Here is a 25,311-nt window from a genome sequence, read left to right on the forward strand (position 1 = left end):
CCCACCTTCCCTGGTGGCAGGCCACTGTCATCCTGTCTGTCTCCACAATAAATACCAGTCAAAAATACCATAACAAGACACAAGCCCTCCTCCATCTCCATGCTCCTCCATCTCCATGCTCCTCCATTTTTGTTTTTGCTTCTCCGTGAGTCTTCATTTGGTTTATCAAAACTAGGTTATTGGAGTGCACAGACGTAATGAATCCAGCAGGTTTCATATTTGGCTCCAAAGCAACGACCAGCTTCACTATTGGCCGGACAGTTAAGGGGTGTGTGTGTGTGTGTGTGTGTGTGTGTGTGTGTGTGTGTGTGTGTGTGTGTGTGTGTGTGTGTGTGTGTGTGTGTGTGTGTGTGTGTGTTGTGTGTGTGTGTGTGTGTGTGTGTGTGTGTGTGTGTGGCTCCAGTGTCCCCTACAAAAAGTCTGAGTTCAGGGACAGCAACATGGCAGCTGATTGCATCCATGTTTGTCCAGAAGAAACTATCTACACAAGAACAACAAAAAGAGGGGGGGGGGCTGGGCACTTTGCTGTTTCCATGGCGGTTTCCGGTCCCCATTCCCCCCCCCCCAATTCAGAAAAGTCAACTCGCTTGCGTCTACTCCTACAGATACACTAAGGACAACTACTGGATACTGGGGAGCTCTATGGGGGGATAAAGTCTTGTTTGGAATGTAGGTTTTTTTTTGGGGGGGGGGGGGTGATGCCACTAGTCAATGAACTTGTGCGTGTCTCCGTAGAGCCAGCGCTGGGGGGGCATGGCGGCCTCGTTCAGGTGGTTGCACGCGTCGCTGCACTTGCAGGACTGGATGAACATCACGGCGCGGCTGAAGCGCTCGCCGTCGGGGCACGCGAAGCTCGCGCTGGCGGTGCGCGTGCGCCGGGGCGAGCAGCATCGGCCGTCCCGGCACACGCCGCAGTAGTTGGGCCTGTACAGGCGCGTGCTCCTGCAGCCGGCGTAGGACAGGCGGTGGGGCTCGGGGGCCTTGTGGGTCCGGAGCACCTCCTTCCTTTCTGTGGGGGGGGAAGAACGGATTCAGTTAGTCAGGGAGAGGAGCTAGGCCATGCTATAGCGGATCTGTAGTCCTGCATTGCCGAGCCAGACCCCTCCTCCACAGCGGTGTGAAAGAAGGAGACCACACACACACAACACAGACACAGACACAGACACACGACACACACACACACACACACACCACACACACCACACACACACACACACACACACACACCACACACACACACACTAGGAGCTCCATAGGATCACATCAGCATTTGCCTAGCAGTCACACCACACAACTAAATGAAATAACTCATTAAACAAGCCTCGAGACGTGAAAAACAGAGTTAATGCAGTTAAGCACGGACGGGGGGGGGGGGGACAGGGACGTGCCAGCGATAGTTAACGATTGACACTGATGCACATTAACACCCACGGAGCAGCTCTGCAAACATCGGGAGGGTGCAGAGGAACAGGTGCATAACAAGCCATCAGGGGGAGGCAGAAGGTTTCTGAGGGGGTGGTGTTTGAAATGTGAGAGAGAAACCGCGTGGGGGACTCGAGGGCTCTTTAAATGTCCTAGCAAAGGGGGACGCTGGGTGCAGCGGACAGCCACGGTCTCACAGATTCAATGTGAGAGAGCTGAACACACACACACACACACACACACACACAGTTTTCTTTTGTCACAACAGCTCTTAACAGTCATGGGGTTTATGTCAAACTCATTCTTGTTGTGGTGTTTAAAGGGGACTATGCAAGTTTTTAGCTTAATTTACCTTAACTGAACAGTTTTGAGTCATTGGAAAGGTTAAATTACTTTTTTTGAGTTTAATGGTGGTCGTCTTGTAGGGGGGGGCTCTATAGAGAAACCTGTAGGGAGGCTCTATAGAGAAACCTGTAGGGAGGCTCTATAGAGAAACCTGTAGGGGGGGGGGCTCTATAGAGAAACCTGTAGGAGGCTCTATAGAGAACACCTGTAGAGAAACCTGTAGGGAGGCTCTATAGAGAAACCTGTAGAGAAACCTGTAGGGAGGCTCTATAGAGAAACCTGTAGGGAGGCTCTATAGAGAACCTGTAGAGAAACCTGTAGGGAGGCTCTATAGAGAAACCTGTAGAGAAACCTGTAGGGCGGCTCTATAGAGAAACCTGTAGAGAAACCTGTAGGGCGGCTCTATAGAGAAACCTGTAGGGAGGCTCTATAGAGAAACCTGTAGGAACGTAGGGGGGGGGGCTCTAAGAGAACCTGTAGGGAGGCTCTATAGAAATCTTAGGAGTCAAAGAAACCTGTAGGAGTCCATAGAGAACCTGTGGGGGGGGGGGCTCTATAGAGAAACCTGTAGGGAGTCTATAGAGAAACCTGTAGGGGAAGCTCTATAGAGAAACCTATAGGGGGTCGGGGCTCTAAAGAGAAACCTGTAGGGAGGCTCTATAGAGAAACCTGTAGGGGAAGCTCTATAGAGAAACCTATAGGGGGTCAGGGCTCCACACAGAAACCTGTAGGGAGTCTATAGAGAAACCTATAGGGGTTGGGGCTCTATAGAGAAACCTGCGAGCAAAAACCGAACTTCATAGCGCTCTTTTAACAAAGATGGGAATTTTTAGCTGTTAAAACAAAACAAAAGAAAACTTTTGAAAAGTTGACCGGAGATTAAGTTGACCTTTTCTTACGTTTTTGTCCTTTTTTCAACAGTTTTTTCAATGTTTGTCACTTTTTTTACGTTCAACACTACGTAACACTAACTTATTAACTTTAGCTTTACAGTTATTTTTGGAATTTATGGTCAATAAACCTCATTTATAGCAAGTTATACCTAATGTTTGAGTTAGAAAAGCAGAAATTAGGAATTATTGAGACTAAAATTAAAGGAATGGATGTTGATGGATAATCACAGACTGGAATATGTCAACTTTTACTCAATACTATTTCAAAAACACTTCCATTTATAACGGGACATCCACAGGAAACGTTTGGCTCTGTCGTCATCCTGCTGCTGATGTTTTCCACACAGCAACAGAACCGGGAATAGACAGAATGGACCAGAAAGGGCTTCAGCGACAGCAGGATTTAGGGGTGGGGGTGTGTACACGTGCCATGATATTAATACCAATCAGAGCCCTTGAGAGCATCCGTTCCTGTATTTATTCAGCAGTGTGTCTGGAATGGCAGTTTATCTCTTTACGAGGCTTCATCTGACCGTACGTTTTTATTCTCAGGTGGTGTTTCGAGACAAAAACGAGCTCCCTCCACACGAGAGTTTCAGCTCCGGTAGCAGAACTGATCTCCGTCCACACGAACACGTCTGACATCACGTGTCACATGACCGTTCACACACACTGGGCATGTGTGCGAAACAGGAAGCGGATTGGATGACGTTACTCCGCGATTGAAAATCATGGATGTAGAAGTTAAAAATATAGGAAATACTTTAGAGAAAGAACAACAACGGTGAAAAGTAAGAGCGGGGAGTCTTATCTTGGAGGGACGAGGGGGTGGAACTGGCTCGGTAATGCCGGCGTAGAGCGGAAAGAGGCATAAACCAAAACCTTGTAGTGTAGATGTACCCTCAGGGATGCTGATCTACTGTCCATATCCAGTTTGTTGCAGTCAACGCTGTGGACAGAGTTATAATGGGACATGGAAGCAGTGTCTATCCATCCATCCATCCATCCATCAACTGGTCTCGGGGACAGCAGCTCCAGCAGGGGACCCCAAACTTCCCTTTCCCGAGCCACATCAACCAGCTCCTACTGGGGGGTCCCGAGGCGTTCCCAGGCCAGGTGGAGATATAATCTCTCCACCTAGTCCTGGTTCTGCCTGAAGCCTCCTCCCAGCTGGACTCCCTCCCCTAGTCCTGGGTTTCCCCAAGGGCCTCCTCCCAGCTGGACTTCCTCCACCTAGTCCTGGGTCTTCCCCAAGGCCTCCTCCCAGCTGGACGTCCGTCCACCTAGTCCTGGGTCTTCCCCAAGGCCTCCTCCCAGCTGGACGTCCTAACCTAGTCCTGGGTCTTCCCCAAGGCCTCCTCCCAGCTGGACGTCCGTCCACCTAGTCCTGGGTCTCCCAAGGGCCTCCTCCCAGCGGGACGTCTCCATCTAGTCCTGGCTTCCCTGAGGCTTCTCCCAGCTGGACGTCCGTCCACCTAGTCCTGGGTCTTCCCCAAGGGCCTCCTTCCAGCTGGACGTCCCTCCATCTAGTCCTGGGTCTTCCCCAAGGCCTCCTCCCAGCTGGACGTCCGTCCACCTAGTCCTGGGTCTTCCCCAAGGGCCTCCTCCCAGCTGGACGTCCCTCCACCTAGTCCTGGGTCTTCCCTGAAGCCTCCTCCCAGCTGGACGTGCCTGGACCACCTCCCTAGGGAACCCCCCGGGAGGAATCTTACCAGATCCCGAACCACCTCAACTGGCTCCTTTCGAAGTGAAGGAGCAGCGGCTCTACTCCGAGCTCCTCTCTGCGGACTGAGCTCCTCACCCCATTTCTAAGGGAGGACCCCCCCCCCCCCTCATGAGGAAACCCATTTAGGCCGCTTGTACCCTGGAAGCAGTGTGTTCACTCAAATTCATGTAAGTTTCTGTGAACTTACTTTTAATGTGTATTTTTTGTCCATTGTAAATGATTCTACTCTCCATCCATGAAGAGATCACGCACTTTTTAAAGTCGCAGTTTTAGTGAGGATGCAACAATTTGACTTTTTCTCTACGCATACAGATTCCTAAACTCAGGTATCTGCCATGTGCCATATTTTTCCCAAAAATCTGTTAAAATGCTCCGTCACAGAGCGGAGTCACAGTTTACAAAGCAACCCCGGAGTTTTCAAACCAAAACGGGGGCGGCGGCAGTGTTTCCAAATGTCTCAGTTTTTAGGGGCTCGGAAACGCCGGAGTAGTGTAGATGTAAACGTAGAAAAAGATATTTGTTTTGTTTTTGTAAGATGATGTTTTGGCCTTTAATGGATCGGACAGTTACAGAGTGGAAAGTGGAGATTGATTGGGGGCAGACATACAGCAAAAGGCCACCAGTCATACTCACCCTGAGCCTCTGCGGTACAGACTAAGCCTTGGAACACGGGGGCGCCCCAAGATATCCATTTTTAACCCAAAATGTAGTAAAATGGATGTAGCCTGAGAACCTTAGCACACATTCCTCACCTTGACAGGCATGGACATGGAGCTGCAGGGCCGAATGTTGCACAGACGCGTCTCTTTGATCAGCTTACAGCGGGCATTGTCATTGGTAACCCGAGAGGAGACGCCCATCCCACAGCTCCGGGAACACTGGGACCAGGACGTAGTCTGGACCGCACACTGATCCGCCACCTGTTTCCAGGCTGGGAGAGAGACGAAACGAGAGGACGTGTGAGAGAGGACAACAGCCGATGTGACATGGGGAGAGTCAAAGAAACGAGGAGCAAAAATCGGGGAGAAGTAAAGCTTAGAGGGTTTGAAAAAGGGCCAGTGGGAGGGAGGGAGGGAGGGAGGGAGGGAGAGAGAGAGAGAGAGAGAGAGAGAGAGAAGAAAAAAGGAGAGGTCCAGGGATGCAAAGCACACTAGCTTCATTCAGTGAACAGGCAACACTGACGCATATAGCGGGTGATTACAGAGAGGGGAAAGCTGGGTGACAGAGGTATGTGCTTGTGTGTGTGTGTGTGTGTGTGTGTGTGTGTGTGTGTGTGTGTGAGCACCTCTGGTGTGCAAGGAGCCAGTGGAAAACAAGCCTCACATAAATGCGGACACACATGCGTAGATGCAGAGGAAAAGGCTCACAGTGAAGCCGTTTGTGCGTCAGCGGGAGCTAAAATGGCTAAAACACAAACATGATGCTTTACTGCGTGGAGGAAACAGACTCTGAGGCGACACGGCGGCGGCGGTTGTTGGCGGCGGCGACGGCGGCACACCCTCTTACCCGCCAGGTGCTTGTTGCCACGTGGCTTGTCCCACCTGCGCCCGCCCCCCCCCTCCACCAGCTCGTTCCCCAGGGTGTCCTTCTCCTTCTTGGGTTTGTAGGGGAACAGCTTCCGGTAGGGTTTGGGGTACGGCTTCGGGAAGGGGTAGGCCGGGTAGGGGATGAACGGGTAAGGCGGGTAGGCCGGAGGTTGGGGTCGGCGGTGCACGGGGGGCACCAGGGGGGTTCCCTTGTGGCAGTCGATGGTGAGGCAGCACTGGCCCGGCACCTTGACCAGCTGCGGCGCCGGACAGGACGGCGACGCCAGCGGCACGTGGCTGGGGCAGAGGGGCACGCAGCCCACCGCCCCGTCGATGCAGGTGCACTGGTGCTTGCAGCCGGCGTTGAAGTTCTCGCCGTTTTGGTAAATCCGCCCGTTGTACTCGCACGAGCGGCCCTCGGCCTTCGCTGAGGGGACAGGAAGTAGACAGAAGGCTTTGGTTAAAAACGCGTTTGGAGAACAAAACGGGTTCAGATATCAACTGTTCTGGATGGGAAGAAAACTCTGAAGCAGGGTTGTTAATTACAGTTTTGAATTTTTTAATCAGTTTTCATTCGGGATGTCCCGATGAGATCAGGAAGTATCGGATCCAAGGCGATATGGGCGTGCCCCCCCGATCACCTTGAGTACATTTCACGCCATTTTATGTGTTTTACAAAAATGCTAGCTGCGCTAAGTTAAAGGTATTAACCCTCGGGTCAAATTGACCCGTTGTCCTATATCAATGTTCTTATTAATTCCCCAAAATAACATGATTGATTCCAACGCTCTTTGCCAAGTACAAATCTCTACTTTCATTAATTTTGGGTCTTATTCTATTTTATAGCATTGTAAAACAAAGTGAAGTGTTGTTGAAATAGTGTTGAGTAAAAGTTGACATATTCCAGTCTGTGATCATCATCAACATCCATTCCTTTAATTTTAGTCTCAATAATTCCTAATTTCTGCTTTTCTAACTCAAACATTAGGTATAATTTCCTATAAATGAGGTTTATTGACCATAAATTCCAAAAATAACTGTAAAACTAAAGTTAATAAGTTAGTGTTACGTAGTGTTTAACGTAAAAAAAAGTGACAAACCTTGAAAAAAAGTGTTGACAAAAGGGACAAAAACTTAATAAAAAGTTAAAAACATCTACAAAAAGCGTCAACAAACGTCTATTTTTAAGGGTTAAAGCACTCATATTCTGCTTATTTTCAGGTTCATAATTATATGTAGAGGTTGTATCAAAATAGGTTTCCACGGTTTCATTTTCAGAAAACCCCATATTTGTGTTGTACTGCACATTGCTGCAGCTCCTCTTTTCACCCTGTGTGTTGAGCTCTCTGTTTTAGCTGCAGAGTGAGACATCTCACTTCTGTTTACATCTTTGCTGGGAAGCCCGGAGGACGTTCAGAAGCGTATCTCACTCAAAGCAGCATGGGTAGTTTTTTTTTTTCCAAGTGTGCATGCGTGTGGACGCACCAGAGACACAAAATGACCCCCCAAATCCCAGAAAAGGGGATTATTTTTTTTTAATAACATGGGCCCTTTAAGATGAAGATATCTTTCAGTTACTTTGTTTACTGCAGGCAAATACAAGCATCGGATTGGGACTCCGTATCGGCAGATATTCAATATTTTTATTTATTTATTTATTTATTTTTTTAAATCGGATCAGGATTGGGGGCCAAAGCTGATCAGGACACCCTGATAGTTTTTATTAACTTTTAGTTTTTGCTTTTCAATTTAATTTAAGGTATAATAATGTCTCAGACGTTTGTCGCTGCGAATACATCCAGAATACGTGCATGGAGAATCGCTGTGACGTTGAGTCTTTAGCCCTCGTTTCGTCTTCCTGTCGACCTGCAACTTTGTTTTTTTTCGGGTTGAAATGTCAACATTTTTTGTTCTTTTTCTACACTTTTCTTGACATTTTTGTCAGTTTTATTCCAATTCTTTTGTCACTTTTTTGACGTTTTCTTTATGTTTTAGTCAAAATAAATTACTCTTTCTTTGTCACTTTTTAGACCGCTCTAGAGCAGGTCTAGACCACTCTATAATTTACAGGTAGAGCAGGTCTAGACCCCTCTATAATTTACAGGTAGAGCAGGTCTAGACCGCTCTATAATTTACAGATAGAGCAGGTCTAGACCGCTCTATAATTTACAGGTAGAGCAGGTCTAGACCCCTCTATAATTTACAGGTAGAGCAGGTCTAGACCGCTCTATAATTTACAGGTAGAGCAGGTCTAGACCGCTCTCTAATTTACAGATAGACCAGGTCTAGACCGCTCTCTAATTTACAGATAGAGCAGGTCTAGACCACTCTATAATTTACAGGTAGAGCAGGTCTAGACCGCTCTATAATTTACAGATAGAGCAGGTCTAGACCACTCTATACTTTACAGGTAGAGCAGGTCTAGACCGCTCTATAATTTACAGGTAGAGCAGGTCTAGACCACTCTATACTTTAGAGGTAGAGCAGGTCTAGACAGGTCTAGGGGGGATGAACAGCGGCAATAACAGTTGCAGTTAAAGTTAATGGAACAGTGACTAGAAATAGTAGTAGTAGTAGTTCATGGCATAGCAGGGCCTTTAACCTGGCAAGTTTGAGTTTTTCTTAAAGGTTGGAGTTTTTCGTAAGACTCACTTTTAACTGCTTATTTTTCGTTTTAGTTTACTATAATAACTCTGCTCTGGGGCCGAACAAACAGGAAGTTGTTCATGCACATGGAGATCAGAGGAGAGACTGAGAGACACACCATCTCCACATTCATGAAGCCGGCTCTATTCTTAGATCCGAAAGGCATTTGGACTTGTTTACAATGTCCGTCCCTGAGCGGGACTCCCCGTGCAACACCCCAGATACCCCCCCCCCCCCCCCCCCTCCTTTATATAGAAACACCCCCAAATAAACACACACATAAAAATACCACTGTGCATGCATGTGTTTCACGGGGCTGTTTGTGTACCCACTGAGCTGCTTATATAAATCCCGGACTTGGCCGGGTTTCAGTCCCCGGCTCATGAAGGTGCTTTTTGAAAACGTGGCACAGGCTTCAAACCCCGAGACCCTATCAAAGAGAAAGTCCAGGAAGCCAGATACCCCACCCTGAAGTCACACATTCACCCTCATCCACCCCCGAGCTTAACCCCGAACTCAACGCCCGATCTTAACCCTCCTGGGGTCTTCGGGGCAAATTTGACCCCCTTTCAGAAGAAGTTTCTCTATCCGAAATTCTGGTTTCTTTCAAAATAAATTTTCCAAAAAAGTAACGTGGATGGTTTCCAACAACGCTGCTCACAAGTTAAATAAATAATATTAACTACTTTTCATTGAATTTGTGTGGTTTTGGTCAATTGCGTAGCATTTAGAAAAAAAACTATTGTAAAAGAATTTTAATGAAAGGGTAAAAAAGCGAGAAAAATGTCAATAAAAGTGACTAAAATGTGAAAAGATGTTGAAAAAAGTAACAAAAATGTCAAATAAAGTGACAAATGTAAAAAAAAAAAAAAAGCTTTAAGAATTTTGGGAAAAACCCCACGGAAGTTTCAAAAGCTCCGAAAAAGTCGACAAACGTTCCTCACAAGTTAAATAAATAATCAGTTCACTACTTTCATTGAATTTGTGTTTTTGGTCAATTTCATAACATTTAGAGAAAAAAACTATTGTAAAAGAATTTTAATTAAAGTGTAAAAAAGTGTGAAAAATGTCAAGAAAAGTGACAAAAATGACAAAAAAATGACAAAAATGTCAAAAAAATGACAAAAATGTGAACAAATGTCAAATAAAGTGACTAAAATGTGAAAAGATGTTGAAAAAAGTGACAAAAATGTCAAAAAAAGTGACAAAAATGTGAACAAATGTCAAATAAAGTGACAAAATGTGAAAAGATGTTGAAGAAAAGTAACAAAAATATCAAAAAAGTGAGAAATGTAAAAACAAAAAGCTTTAAGAATTTTGGGAAAAACCCCACGAAAGTTTCAAAAGCTCCGAAAAAGTCAAAAAACGTTCCTCACAAGTTAAATAAATAATCAGTTCACTACTTTCATTGGATTTGTGTGTTTTTGGTCTATTTCATGTAAAAGAAGTTTAATGACAAAAAAGTGACAAAAATGTAAAAAAAAAGTAACAAAAATGTAAAAAGAAAAAAAAAGTGACAAATATAAAAGAAAAAGCTTTAAAAATTTGGGAAAAAAACGACAAACAAGTTGTATAAATAATCAGTTCACTAATTTCTTTGAATTTGTGTTTTTGGTCAATTTCATAACATTTAGAGAAAAAAACTATTGTAAAAGAAGTTTAATGAAAGTGTAAAAAAGCGGGAAAAATGTCAAATAAAGTGACAAAAATGTGAAAAGATGTTGAAAAAAGTAACAAAAATGTCAAAAAGTGACAAATGTAAAAAAAAAAAAAGCTTTAAGAATTTTGGGAAAAACCCCACGAAAGTTTCAAAAGCTCCGAAAAAGTCGACAAACGTTCCTCACAAGTTAAATAAATAATCAGTTCACTACTTTCATTGAATTTGTGTTTTTTTGGTCAATTTCATAACATTTAGAGAAAAAAACTATTGTAAAAGAATTTTAATTAAAGTGTGAAAAATGTCAAGAAAAGTGACAAAAATGTCAAAAAAATGACAAAAATGTCAAAAAAATGTGAACAAATGTCAAATAAAGTGACAAAATGTGAAAAGATGTTGAAAAAAAGTAACAAAAATGTAAAAAAAATGTAACAAAAAGTAGCAAAAATGTAACAAAAATGTAAAAAAAAATAACAAAAAAGTAACAAAAATGTAAAAAAAATGTAAAAAAAAGTAACAAAAATGTAACAAAAAAAAAAAGTGACAAATGTAAAAGAAAAAGCTTAAATAATTTGGGAAAAAAACGACAAACAAGTTAAATACGTAATCAGTTCACTAATTTCATTGAATTTGTGTTTTTGGTCAATTTCATAACATTTAGAGAAAAAACAATTGTAAAAGAAGTTTAATGAAAGTGTAAAAAAAGCGGGAAAAATGTCAAATAAAGTGACTAAAATGTGAAAAGATGTTGAAAAAAGTAACAAAAACGTCTTGTAATTCCACTGTTTGGCCACTTCTTCCCGGCCCGGCGCACTTCCCGGAGCCCTGTTTTGGCACATGTGATTGGGCGGCAGAGTACGGATGTCCCGCCCACACACCTGTCTGACAAAATCGAGGGCCAATCCCAGCTGTCAATCATGTCGTTTTACCCCGTGTTTATCACATAAATTAACTCATACAAACCAGTCTGATCAGAACAATTAACACAATCAACATCCGCGTGATCAAAACCACCTAAAATGACAGAAACCATCTTTGGGAAGAAATAACTTGACGTGTATTTAGATTTTTTGTTGATTTTTTTTTGATTTTTTTGGGATCCATGTCCCATCCGCTAACATGGAGGGGGGCGGGGTTTATGAGCTATAGTGCAGCCAGCCACCAGAGGGCGATCCAGATGTTTTTGGGGCTTCATGTATATACATACACACCGGGTCTGTGCACCAACCCCCCCCCCCCCCGGGGTACGTACCCCTGCAGATGCCGTGGGTCCGGCCCACGTCGTTGCCATAGTTACACTCCAGGCCTCGGTGGTGGTCGCAGGGCCGCCCGTCGTGGCAGTCCTGGTTCAGCTGGGCGGCGCACACCTTGCAGCAGCCGCAGCCGTCCGGCACCGAGCTGACCCCGGGGGGCAGGACGGGGCCCGCCGGACACCCGCACACCACTGGACAGCCAGCAGACACCTACGTGAAGGGGGGGGGGGGGGGGGGGGGGAGCTTTAGTGAACCAGGGGGAACCACACTGGAACCCAGCGGGGACAATAGACTTGACTCATGTTACACAGATCACAGAAATTCCTCAAAGTGTGCGAGGCTTAATGCCCCCCCCCCCCCCCCCGAGCCCCCACAGGGGTATCTGGGACCCTCTGTCGTCTTCCGCTTGGCATTTGCCGGGCATGCGGGGATGAAAGGAACGCTCTCTGACCCCCCCACCCTCCCAACCTCCACCCTCCAGCTCCTACATCTTTGTTTCTCGCTCCCCCTCTCGCTCTCTCGCTCTATACCGACGAATCCCAGCAGGTGAACAACCGAAGAATTTGGGAGATCCTTGGACCTGGTCTCAGTCTGACATCATCGGTTGGGGGGGGGGGGGGGGGGGGGGTGTAACAAAGTGAACACCAAGGAATGATCTAGTGATGTCAACTCTTGGTCGAAATCTAATCTGGGGTTCTGGTCTAAGATTTCTTTAGTTGATAAGTCATTTTTATACTTAGTCAGGCTTAATTACTCATTTTCAAGATACCCATGAGCACATTTATGGTGAATAACGAGATTTAAAGTCGTGCTTTTGCAGGATTAAGTGTGCAGAAACTCAGTTTCACAGATGGTACATTTGTAGTGTGCTTTTCTACATTTATATTGTGCTTTTCTACATTTATATTGTGCTTTTCTACATTTATATTGTGCTTTTCTACATTTATATTGTGCTTTTCTACATTTGTAGTGTGTTTTTCTACATTTATATTATACTTTTCTACATTTATATTGTGCTTTTCTACATTTATATTGTGCTTTTCTACATTTATATTGTGCTTTTCTACATTTAAATTGTGCTTTTCTACATCCAATTGTGCTTTTCTACATTTATATTGTGCTTTCTACATTTATATTGTGCTTTTCTACATTTATATTGTGCTTTTCTACATTTATATTGTGCTTTTCTACATTTGTAGTGTGTTTTTCTACATTTATATTGTGCTTTTCTACATTTATATTGTGCTTTTCTACATTTGTAGTGTGCTTTTCTACATTTATATTATACTTTTCTACATTTATATTGTGCTTTTCTACATTTAACTTTAATATTATGGTTACCTGCTTTCGCATTATCACTTTAATTACATATTAAATTTAATTTTAACGTCACTTACTTACACTGCGATGTTGTTTTCTTGTACTATGGTCACTGCACTTTACTTTATAATACCTCATATGACGCCCATTTACTTTACTTCAGTCTACCTTCTGCACGTCGTCTGTTGTTTGCCTGTTTTTCTTGTGTGTTTGTTTTGTTTTCATTGTAGAAAATGCTGCTGCAACAAGGGAATTTCCCCTCTGTGGCATGAATAAAGTATCATCTAATCTAATCTAATCTGATCTCTAACCCAAAAGTCACTTACAGAGTGCAGTGAGTTCATATCAGCTTTACTTAAGTGTATTTTTGTCTCCTTTTGTACAACGTTTGGGTGATATTACAGCAGTGTAATTTTGGACCTACCGAGCAATAGAAGCTTGTTTACACGCTGTGTACTTTGTAAAAAAGGGTGACAGGGTTTCAGGTTATTTCAGGTCAAGAAACACTCCTTAACTTTAAAACAGCCTTCACTCACAAACAAACCTTAAAATACCAAGACCTTAGCTCTGGATACGGAGGTAAACAAATAGGTAAACAAATAGGCAACAGTGGAATGAAACTTCACTGCAAACAGGGTGAAGCAGGGTTCAGTTTCTATGCTCCTCATATCTGGAACAAACTCCCAGAAACCTGCAGATCCGCTGCTACTCTCCGTTCTTTTAAATCGAGGCTGAACACCTTTCTTTTTGGATGCTGCCTTTCTTTAAATGACTGCTCATTTCTTTAAATTTCTTATGCTGCACTGTAACTTCTATTCTTGTGTTTTATGTGTCCTAATGTTTCTATTCTGTCTATTCATGTGTTTTATCGGTTTTTAATGCTTATGATTTTTAACTGTTTGTACCTGTGTTTTATCTGTTTAACTGATTTTATGTGAAGCACTTTGAATTGCCCTGTTGCTGAAATGTGCTCTACAGATGAAACTTCACTACATTTCAGAGGGAGATATTGTACTTCTACTGCACAGTAGTGTAACTTCAGACCTACAGAGAGATAGAGGCTTATTTACATGCTGTATACTTTGTAAAGAGTGAAGATGTGGGGGTTAAGACCCCCTTTAAACACTCCCAAAAACCCCTAAAAGACCAAGTCCCATCAGCTAATTCAGATTCAAATGAGTGTCTAAACTGTGGATACACGCGTTGGTAAAAAAGTGGTGGAATGTATATTATGTAGTATATTTTCTCATGTGAATGCTTGCTACTTCATTACATAACAGTGGGAAATATTGTACTTTTTCACTCCACTTGATTGAATTTGACAGTTTTGACTTCACGAGTTTTACAGATGACAATTTCACATACGAAGCATGTGATGATCTTATGAAACATGATGCATTATTACAGATTTAACTAAACCCAACTGTACACATAACGGATCACATTGGCTCCACTTGAACAACAACATAAGTGTATAGTATAGAATATATAGTTTAACAGTGCTTTTTGAATCACTGCAAGTTCTTCATTGTTGTATTTTGCAAATACTACTTTTTTTTTTAGGCATTCTCATAAGCTTTAACGCTATCCTGATGCTCATTTTGCTCAAGGGGCCCCTGAAACTTCCCTTAAAGACCTCTGTTGGTCCCCCGAACCCCAGTTTGGAAACAATTAATATTACACCACAGATTGTCCAAAGATTACAGCCAGACATAGAGTTATGGAAGGAGACATTTAGTGTGGGACAGGTACATATGAATCACTTGTGTGCAACCAAATAAGTAGAAAACATGATTTTTTACCTTTATTTTGAAATGCAACATAAAATGGGAGGGACAAGGAGGTCATATGGAAATGAAAACAGGCGTCAGGGACTATAGAGTATGGACACACGAGTTCATGTGTTTACATGAAGCCAAACAGACTGAAAATGAACTCACCACGCCGACTGTCAGCACTTGAAAGGCAGCAAATAAAAGCAGGATCCCCATGCTGTCGGTCAAAGGTGAGAGAGGGAAAAAAATTACAAAACAAAAACACACAGAAAAATAAAATCCACCACAGGCTCAGGAACAACAGCTTGTGTCCACAAAGGTTAAATCCCAAATGCACGACGCTCCTTTGACCTCTGCCATCACTTGTAGAAACTCCATCGATCACAGTTGGCGAGGCTTGTTTTTATATCAGCCCTGCGCTTTTTATGGAAGCCACGCCCACCACAGAGCTCCTTTAACCAATCAGGAGGCAGGGGAGCAGCCAAGGTCTGCAGACAGGGAGGGGGGGGGGGGGGAGGAAAGGAGGCGGGGCTTAGCTGCTACAACAGAGAGCTGAGGAGGTTTGAGAGAGAGAGAGAGAGAGAGAGAGAGAGAGAGAGAGAAGGGGGCGTGGCCAAGCATGAATGCAGTCATTCATAAAAAACTCTGAATTACTACATTCCAAAGAGGACCTCTGGCTTCTGGTTGGTGTGTTTATTTATTTATTTATGTTTGAGCGAGCAAAAATAATATTTTCAATGCTTTAAAGTTTCTTTTCACACGCACGCCTCTGTACACCTGCTGCTTTGTAAAAAGTAAAATAAATATAATAAATAATAAATACACTCAGCTGCTAGTCTGAATGCTCGGGGCCAGGGCGGCCATTGGAAAACAGGGAGGAACTTCCTTTCCTCGCACTTGATAAAAAGACTTTTAGACGGACAGAGATGGACAGATAAAGTAGATTTATAGACATTTTTGTCAGAGCTGCGTGTGACGACGTGATCGAGTGACAGTGACGTTGGAGATGATTGTGATAATCTCCCGTTGTAATTCATCACTCTCTTTCCCTCCCTCCATATCCTGTCTTTAGCCTCCACATCCCTTTTACCTACTCAGAGGTTCCCAGGCCGCCTCTCTCGCTCCATACACACACACACACACACACACACACACACACACACACACACACACACCACACACACACACACACACACACGTGTAAACAGATTTTAGTTAATTTTCTTTAAGGTTTTCGTTACAGAGTGCAGAGCGTAGGTGAGGATAATCTACCTGTCATCCACACACACACACACACACACCACACACACACACACACAGGAAACCAGACATCAGACAAAACACACAAACGCACACACACACACACACACACACACACACACACACACACGGAAACCAGACATCATACACACACACACACACACGTACACTCTCAACCTCACGTACGCACGCACACACACACACACACACACACCTAACACACACACACACACACACACATCCACACACGCTCAACCTCAACCACACACACACACGTACACATACACTCACTGATACTGTAAATGTGAGGGTTAAATGTAGAGATGTTTCGGTTGAGATAAAAAATGAATGGCGATGCCATTTTGAAACCTTTCTATATCTGAATCTGCAACTCTCAGTTCTCTTTAAATCAAGACTGAAGACGTTTCTGTTGTGATGCATTTATCATGTCTGCACACGGCCCTGTAACTTTTGTTCTTGTATTTCATACCTGTCTTATTCTCTGGTAGCTTTGTTATAGTCTCTTCAACAAATGTTTTTTTTGTTTTGTTTTTAAGTGCTCTTTAATCTTTTATGTAAAGCACTTTGAATTGCCCTCTTGCTGAAATGTGTACACTGTAGAGTACTCACACACACACACACACACCACACACACACACACACACACACACACACACCACACACAGAGGACTACACAGTGGGCAAATTGATGTATTCACCAGGCGTCATCCTCTTCCCACACAAACCATTTCTCTCCATCAGTGTGCGGAGGTGATGTAACAGACCTGGGTAAACAAGGAAAAAACACTGAAATCTTCTCACACACATTGACAGAAAGAGAAATGCGTTTTATGCACAACAATTCCTATGTGATCCTAGGAATTTTGGGGGGGGGGTCTCACGCTGACCGGTCACATGACCGGTAAGTTAAGCGGTCTTTCCAGTTAAATTTAGCCAACAAAAGCTGACTGTGAGTCAGTCCTCTCGCGGGCAGTTGCCAGTTGAGTTTGACGATAGTTTAGGTGTTAGCTTAGGTTTGGGTTAGGTTTGGGTTAAAATGCAACGCCTTGAACGGCCGCTGCATGGGGCACAGGCACATGTAAGGGTTACGGTTAGATAGGGGTTAGGTTAGTCAGGGGTTAGGTTAGTGTTAGGGATAGGGTTAGATGGGGGTTAAGTTGGGGTTAGGGTTAGGGTTAGATAGGGGTTAGTTTAAGGTTGAGTTAGGGTTAGAAAGGGGTTAGGTTAGGGATAGGGTTAGATGAGGTTAAGTTGGGGTTAGGGTTAGGGTTAGATAGGGGTTAGGGTTGGGTTAAAACTCACCACCCTGTATGGGAGCTGCGAGGGGCACAAGGGGACCACTGGTGTGAGTAAAACACTTAAACATCCAACAGTGAGTAGGTCCCCAAGGCATTGGCAGGGTTAGGTTTGGGTTAGATTGGGGTTAGGGTTAGATGGGGGTTAGGTTAGGGTTAGATAGGGGTTAGATGGGGGTTAGGGTTAGATAGGGGTTAGGTTAGGGTTAGATGGGGGTTAGAGAGGGGTTAGGGTTAGATGGGGTTGAGTTGGGGTTAGGGTTGGATTTCAAAGAAGATTTTACGTTTTCCCCGGGACACGAACTCTGCCCCCCAGGTTGAAAGTGTTTTTGGAGTCAATGCATGCAGCAGTAAATACATGAAGTACATATGAGTCACAGTGCTTAACCTTTAGCTTTGTGTACAAACGGTTCACGAGGACAGCATGTGTCGTTGTATTCACATTGAAGTTCCATTGACTCATCAAAGAACGTGTCTTTTTTTCCACTTTTGGTCTTGGTGGCTTCCCTCCTAGACATAATAAACAAACGTGCAGCGTTTTCCAACACACCGAAAGTGGATTCATTCATTGGACGCTGCTGCTGGGAACTCGCCCTGCGCGCTGACCTTCACACGCGGAGCTGACAGCGAACGTCAACTCGTTATGTTTAATGTTTAACACAACACGTAAAGTGACACAAGTCTGCTTTGAGAGTTCGCTGGAAAACTCTTGATGTCACTGTGGGTAAAAGGACTTAGGGATGGTTGGAGGGAGGGAGGGAGGGAGCAACGGCAGGTGAGAAACAGTTAAAAAACAAAGTCAGTGGAAATACAAGACAGACAGACAGACAGACAGACAGACAGACAGACAGACAGACAGACAGACAGACAGACACACAGACAGACAGACAGACAGAGACGGGGTGAGGAAGCGAGAGAGGTGTAAGACACATGCGTGGAGCAAGGGATCCAGGACAGGAGAGTAAAGTGATGTCAGTGGATTAAAATTAAATTCAATTCAATTTTATTTATAGTATCAAATCATAACAAGAGTTATCTCGAGACAATTTACAGAGCAGGTCTAGACCACACTCTATAATTTACAAGGACCCAACAGTCTAGTAGTTTCCTCCAGTGCAAGCAACAGTGCGACAGTGGCGAGGAAAAACTTCCTTTTAGGAAGAAACCTGGGACAGACCCAGACCCAGGCCCAGACCCAGACCTAGACCTTGACCCAGACCCAGGCTCTTGGTAGGCGGTGTCTGACGACCGGTTGGGGTTAGAATGAAGGTGGCAATAACAGTCACAAACAACAGTAGTCTGTAGTAGTTCTTTGTTGTAGTTCATGGTTTAGCAGGGCACTGTGCAGCGTTACAAGGCACAGCAGGACGTAGCAGGACGTAGCAGGACGTAGCAAGGCATAGCAGACTAGCAGGGCATAGCAGGACGTAGCAGGACGTAGCAGGCACAGCAGGACGTAGCAGGACACAGCAGGACGTAGCAGGCACAGCAGGACGTAGCAGGACGTAGCAGACGTAGCAGGACACAGCGGAGTAGCAGGACGTAGCAGGAGCACGTAGCAGGACAGCAGGACGTAGCAGGACGTAGCAGGACGTAGCAGACAGCAGGACTAGCAGACGTAGCAGGGCTACAGCAGGACGTAGCAGGACGTAGCAGGGCACAGCAGGACGTAGGACTCAGGACGTAGCAGGACGTAGCAGGGCACAGCAGGACGTAGCAGGACGTAGCAGGCACACAGACTAGCAGGACGTAGCGCGTAGCAGGGCACAGCAGGACGTAGCAGGACGTAGCGGACGTACGGACACAGGCACGGACGTAGCAGGATGTAGCAGGACACAGCAGGACGTAGCAGGACGTAGCAGGCACAGCAGGACGTAGCAGGACGTAGCAGGATACACAGCAGGACAGAGTAGCAGGATGTAACATGGCATCGCAGGACGTGTAGCGGGACCATGGCGACAGCTGCTACCATGAGAACACAAAAGCGACTTGCTTTTCAAATCTGAAGAGTCAAGCGGAGCTAGAAATTCCTAGTCGACTAATCCCAATACGGTTTTTATTGACCGATCGATTAGTCCGTTCAATCGACAGATCTGCAAAAGCAGCGCTTTGTTCTTCTTGTGTTTCCCAGAGATGTGCTCATGAGTTTCTTATACGAAATAAGTCATTCAGCTTGGGAAAAAGCATAAAAAATGACTAAACCGATTAGTCAATTCATCAACCAAGAGGGGGCAAGCCTACAGTCAAGTGCGTGTGAAAGAGTGAGTGTGTGTGTGTGTGTGTGTGTGTGTGTGTGTGTGTGTGTGTGTGTGTGGTGTGTGTGTACTAGTAGATATTAGGTGTCTGAAAGAAAAAAAGAGTGCACAGCCTGTTCCAAAACAGAAAAATTTGGAAAGAAAAACCAAACAAGCAAAGGGAAAGTACCAGCAAGAAAGGACGAGAGAGGGAGATGGAGGGAGGCGAGGAATTTAAGTCCCAAAAGTTATTTTTAAACCAAGAACAGGAACTCTACTGTTGACTTCCCAAACACTGAAACATAGACGGGTCAAAGGGCAGAGCTGGGAAAAGGACACACAAACAACAACTCACACAGCTGTCAGGTGTGTCGTCCCGTACGAGCGTCTGAACACACACATCCAAACTCCTTCCTGTCAAGATTTACTTCATGTCATGCTCACAAATTCCCTCTCATCGAGTGTGGCGGCGTACTTTATTGTAAAAACAGTCGGGATGTAAGGATGCATCTGGAATCAGTTACAAATCAACCATAAAGGTGTACAAAAAAAACGGTGGCGATAATTAAAAAAAAAACAGATTTCACTTTAGACGTCGCCACGTCTTCTTAGTTCATTTATTTGAACAGATTTCTATTTGTTTAGTCATTTTGATGTGGGATTTGTTTCAAAAATCAAATTCTTAATTGGTGTTGCACGTTTGTTATTTTAGATAAATTACAACTTCAGTTGCACACAGATTATTTAAATAAAGGAATATTGTTCAGTCATTTGTCTGTAGCTCATTTTGTTAAAAAAATCCCAGAGAAAATCATATTTTAAGGTTAAGTGTATCCTAACATCCCTAAAATACATTATACGGTTCTGTGTTTTAAGATATTCAAGACCTCAAACCTTCCAAGACAGATGAGAAAAACAAATTCCTGTGCTACCAAATATATATTTAAATACACACACACCCACACCTATATACTGTATATATATTGCATTTGGCTTAATTGACTGTAATCAACCATGGTGTACATAAGGAACAGACATCTCAGGATCTCCCAATTACAGACCAGTGGCATCAGCCAGACAAGAGAGGAGTCACAACATTTAAAAAAAAGAGATGCAAACGAACATCCCCGTGGATACAGTTTCACACTAATTGAAGTAAATATAAGGTCATCAGCTGTAATCATCTTCTCGGCCCAATCAGCTTTAGGCTTGGTACTGGGTGCTCTCCCCAGCTGGCTGGCTCTTATCATCAAATATAGACATGTGGGTTTTTGTATGGGGAGGGAGCTGGGACCAAAATCCAACACAAAGGCTGGGAGGGGGAACGCTGTGTATACACACCCTGCCATTCATGCATGCTTTGTCCCGAAACCTGAAACCTCAGCTTCATCATGAGCCAGCGCCGGAGTACTCATCCGATTTCTGTCCACACGAATCCCCTTACTTCTAATTGTTATCAACGGTATTAGATTGGATTGGATTCAACTTTATTGTCCTTACACAGGTACAAGGCAACGAAATGCAGTTCAGGTCTAACCAGAAGGTCAATAGCAGCAGGTGCAGGATATACACTGGTTCCATAAGTGCAGGACATGGATATGTACTGGATAAATATAGAGATTAATACTATTATAAACAGAATTTTACAGATAGGTTTGTCCTATGAATATAATATATAGATAACTAGTGTTGTGAGCAAGATTTACAGCTGGATATGTACTGAATATAATATACAGGTGGATATGTACTGATTATAATATACAGGTGGATATGTACTGATTATAATATACAGCTGGATATGTACTGATTATAATATACAGCTGGATATGTACTGAATATAATATACAGCTGGATATGTACTGATTATAATATACAGCTGGATATGTACTGATTATAATATACAGCTGGATATTACTATAAGTCAAAATTTTACAGATATGTACAATGAGCATAATGTACTAATGGTTTACAGAGTTTACAGGTGAATATGTACTGTGAATATATATACAGGCAGCTAGTATTATAGACAGACTTTTTACAGATAGATATAATAAGTTAGGCTAAAATGAGCAGTATAACAATGATTTAAAGGTAGTACAAATAAAGTTTGGGCAGAAGCTATCCGAATTAAAATCCTATTATTAATAGGATGACATGTATACCAAAATAGGCTAAATTTATTGAGAAAAACCAAGCAATTCTATGTAAAATCAGATGTCCAGTACCCCTGTAAAGACCCAGTTAAATTATCTTTTGTTTCGTGGCCACTTTTTTTTAGACATTGTGAGATTTGACTGTGAGATTGGCAGTCGAACCACGCTCCTTAGATCAGATCGTCGACTTGTCGACAATTCTCCAGGTTGGTCGTTCATACAAGATACACTTATGAATATGTAGAAATATCCAAAAAACTGCTGAATCAGGTCACTGGCACCTCTTTTGTAGACCAGTTCAATGCCTTGCCTCTTGGCTTGTGCAGCCTGGATGGGAGAGTGAATTCAGGCCACTACATATGCTGTCTGTATTTGTTTAGCCCAGCTGATTTCTTGTATAAATGTCTTTGTCCTTATGTAACTGTATTGTTGTTTTTAGTTGTCTAAATGTATCTTTCCATGTCGATGTCTTGTGTTAATGTCTGTCCCGACGTGCTGTAACCATGTTTTTGTGACGGGATGCGGAGGGGAGGACCCAAATGCAGCACGGAGGCAGAATAAGCAGGTAAACCAAGGGTAGTTTATTAAGGCAGTTCAACAAAACGTAGCACAGCAGAAGTTCCAAACACAATGGGGGCTGGCACGGGGAATAAAGTCCAAACAAGGATCCAAACAGAAGGCAGGGCGAAGCAGGGGTCTAAACAGAGGTCCAGCAGAAAACACGAAGGGAGAGGCTATGACGAGGAGCAAACTTAGGTGGAACTCACGAAGGCTGTGCCCAGGCAGGAACATACACAGGGAAACACGAAGAGACGGCAGGAACACACCAACTAGGAAGGCTGACAAAACAGAATGATCAGACGAAGCACAAGGGGAGCACAGACCTAAAATACACCAGGTAATTAGACAACAAGAGGCAGGTGACGAGAGGGCGGGGAAACAGGTGGAAAACATCAGGTAATCACAGGAGCGGGAAAACACGGGGAGCAAGCCTGGAGGAGAGACAGGACAGAAAACAGATTTCAAAATTAAACAAAATGCGAAACATACAGACACTTACCGGGGGGATGAGACAGGACCAAGCACACAGGACCGGGGAAAACACAGACAGTCACAGGGAGGCAGAAACGGGAAAACAAACCCAACAAAAACCCCAAACCACAACAGTTTTATGTTTTCTGCAGAACAGGAACCGGCTGAAAACCAGTTTTTAAAACTGAGTCAGACCCGTTTTTACATTGTAATGTAATGTTACTTTTTTTTTTTTTAACTTTCCTGTACAATAAATATGAATGCATGAATGTGATGTTTGTATGTCTGATCAGGTGCAACAGTACCAACGATGCCAGGAAGTGGTCATCTGTCCCAGAGTGTCATTCCCCCCCGACCTTTGACCTCTGTGATGACTGAGGTCGGCCATAGCACGCAGGCTTCTGGCTCTCCCAGCGGGGTCAAAGCAAACTGGGTCACCTGTACCTGTTTGTCGGTGAATACGGTGATGCTGCCCACCCCATTAACCACCCAAAGCAAGGTCACGCCCTCCCCTCTGGATCCCCCCCCCCCGGTGTCTTCCCCCTCACCTCCAATGTGTGACAGAGAGCGCCCTTGTTCTAGCTTTCTCCTCCTTTCCACCGGGACCCCTCAAAAATCCCAGATATCCCTGCAATTTCCGGTGCAATGTTTATTTGGCGGAAAAGGGGCTGGGGGGCGAGTTGCCTTGAAAAAAGAGCCTCACTCACAAACTGTTTGGGCTGCGTTGGAGGGTAAACATGTGCAGGACGGGAATGCGAGGCGAGCGGTAAGAAGGACTGAGGCCGGTGTGTTCTGGTCCTGACACACAGATCCCACCTCAGGAGGGACACAGAGACCCGCTCTGTTCAGGCCCCAACGACCACAGTCTAACAAACATCCCCCCCCCCCCCCCCCCCCCCCCCACCCAGCGCCTCCTGTCTGGTCATCGGACAGCGACCTCTGCTGGAGACATGAGGACATGACATTGAAAAAAAACAGGGCAAAACAAACACCAGAGCCTCATTATTACCTTACAAGTCCCACTTGTTAACCCTCATGTTGTCCTCATGTTAACCTACATCAATGTTCTTTTTAATTCCCCAAAATAACATGATTGATTCCACACCAACGCTCTTTGGCAAGTACAACTCAGAATCAGAATCAGAATCAGCTTTAACGACCAGGTATGAGGACACATACGAGGAATTTTCCTTTGGAGCATCGTTGCTCACAATGTGCTCACACACACAAAACAACCAAAACAATATATACACACTAATATATACACACTAATATATACACACTAATATATACACACTAATATATACATACTCTAAACAGAAACAATGTAGAGGGATGAGTGCAATGAAGAGTCCAATAAAATTATTTAAATGTGGAACGTAGTGCAAAGGATACTGGGATAAATAGTATTATGTTATTATATTACAATATGAACAGTATGAACATTATGAACAGTTCTGAAATAGGAAATGAGAATGATGAATAAGTAATGGATAATAAGTGAGATATTAGAATGAGAATGATGAATAAATACTAAATAAGTGGAATAATAAGTGGAACCAGTGAACCAGTGCTGAAGAGACAGTGTTACTGGGTTATGGACCAGAATTGAACCTGACACTGGGTCAGTAGTCAGCTGTTCATCAGAGAGATGGCCTGTGGGTAGAAACTGTTCCTGAGTCTGTTGGTTTTGGCGTACAGTGCTCTGTAGCGCCCCCCCCAGAGGGGAGAAGCTGGACCAGATTGTGTCCGGGGTGAGATGGGTCTGCAGTGATGGTTCCTGCCCGTTTCCTGACTCTGGATGTGTATAAGTCATGAACGGAGGGCAGGTTGGCACCGATGATCTTTTCTGCTGTCCTAACTGTCCGTTGTAGTCTGCTCCGGTCCTTTTTGGTGGCAGATCCAAACCAGACAGTGATGGACGTGCAGAGGACAGACTGAATGATGGTCTGAGACAGTGATGGACGTGCAGAGGACAGACTGAATGATGGTCTGAGACAGTGATGGACGTGCAGAGGACGGACTGGACGATGGTCTGAGACAGTGATGGACGTGCAGAGGACAGACTGAATGATGGTCTGAGACAGTGATGGACGTGCAGAGGACAGACTGGATGATGGTCTGAGACAGTGATGGACGTGCAGAGGACAGACTGGACGATGGTCTGAGACAGTGATGGACGTGCAGAGGACAGACTGAATGATGGTCTGAGACAGTGATGGACGTGCAGAGGACAGACTGGACGATGGTCTGAGACAGTGATGGACGTGCAGAGGACAGACTGAATGATGGTCTGAGACAGTGATGGACGTGCAGAGGACAGACTGAATGATGGTCTGAGACAGTGATGGACGTGCAGAGGACGGACTGGACGATGGTCTGAGACAGTGATGGACGTGCAGAGGACAGACTGGATGATGGTCTGAGACAGTGATGGACATGCAGAGGACAGACTGGATGATGGTCTGAGACAGTGATGGACGTGCAGAGGACAGACTGGATGATGGTCTGAGACAGTGATGGACGTGCAGAGGACGGACTGGACGATGGTCTGAGACAGTGATGGACGTGCAGAGGACAGACTGAATGATGGTCTGAGACAGTGATGGACGTGCAGAGGACAGACTGAATGATGGTCTGAGACAGTGATGGACGTGCAGAGGACGGACTGGACGATGGTCTGAGACAGTGATGGACGTGCAGAGGACAGACTGGATGATGGTCTGAGACAGTGATGGACGTGCAGAGGGCAG

The 25,311-nt window shown here is 44.5% G+C and overlaps 1 protein-coding gene and 1 long non-coding RNA gene across 2 annotated transcripts; one reads left to right on the plus strand and one right to left on the minus strand.

Annotated features, from left to right (window-relative positions):
- Positions 1–673: 673 nt before the first annotated feature.
- LOC116702835 (CCN family member 1) lies at positions 674–14,975 on the minus strand. Its single transcript, XM_032537320.1, is given in 6 exon segments — positions 674–991; positions 994–1,009; positions 5,139–5,317; positions 5,893–6,339; positions 11,468–11,678; positions 14,729–14,975. Coding segments are annotated over 6 exon segments (1,191 nt in total). The 5' UTR covers positions 14,780–14,975; the 3' UTR covers positions 674–704.
- LOC116702846 (uncharacterized) lies at positions 8,415–22,242 on the plus strand. The gene is made up of 3 exons (XR_004335268.1): positions 8,415–8,479; positions 17,563–17,567; positions 22,232–22,242. It is a non-coding gene; the product is annotated as an uncharacterized LOC116702846 (long non-coding RNA).
- The last annotated feature ends 3,069 nt before the right edge of the window (positions 22,243–25,311 follow it).

This window comes from Etheostoma spectabile, chromosome 15, assembly GCF_008692095.1.
Source record: "Etheostoma spectabile isolate EspeVRDwgs_2016 chromosome 15, UIUC_Espe_1.0, whole genome shotgun sequence".
NCBI classification, from domain to species: domain Eukaryota; kingdom Metazoa; phylum Chordata; class Actinopteri; order Perciformes; family Percidae; genus Etheostoma; species Etheostoma spectabile.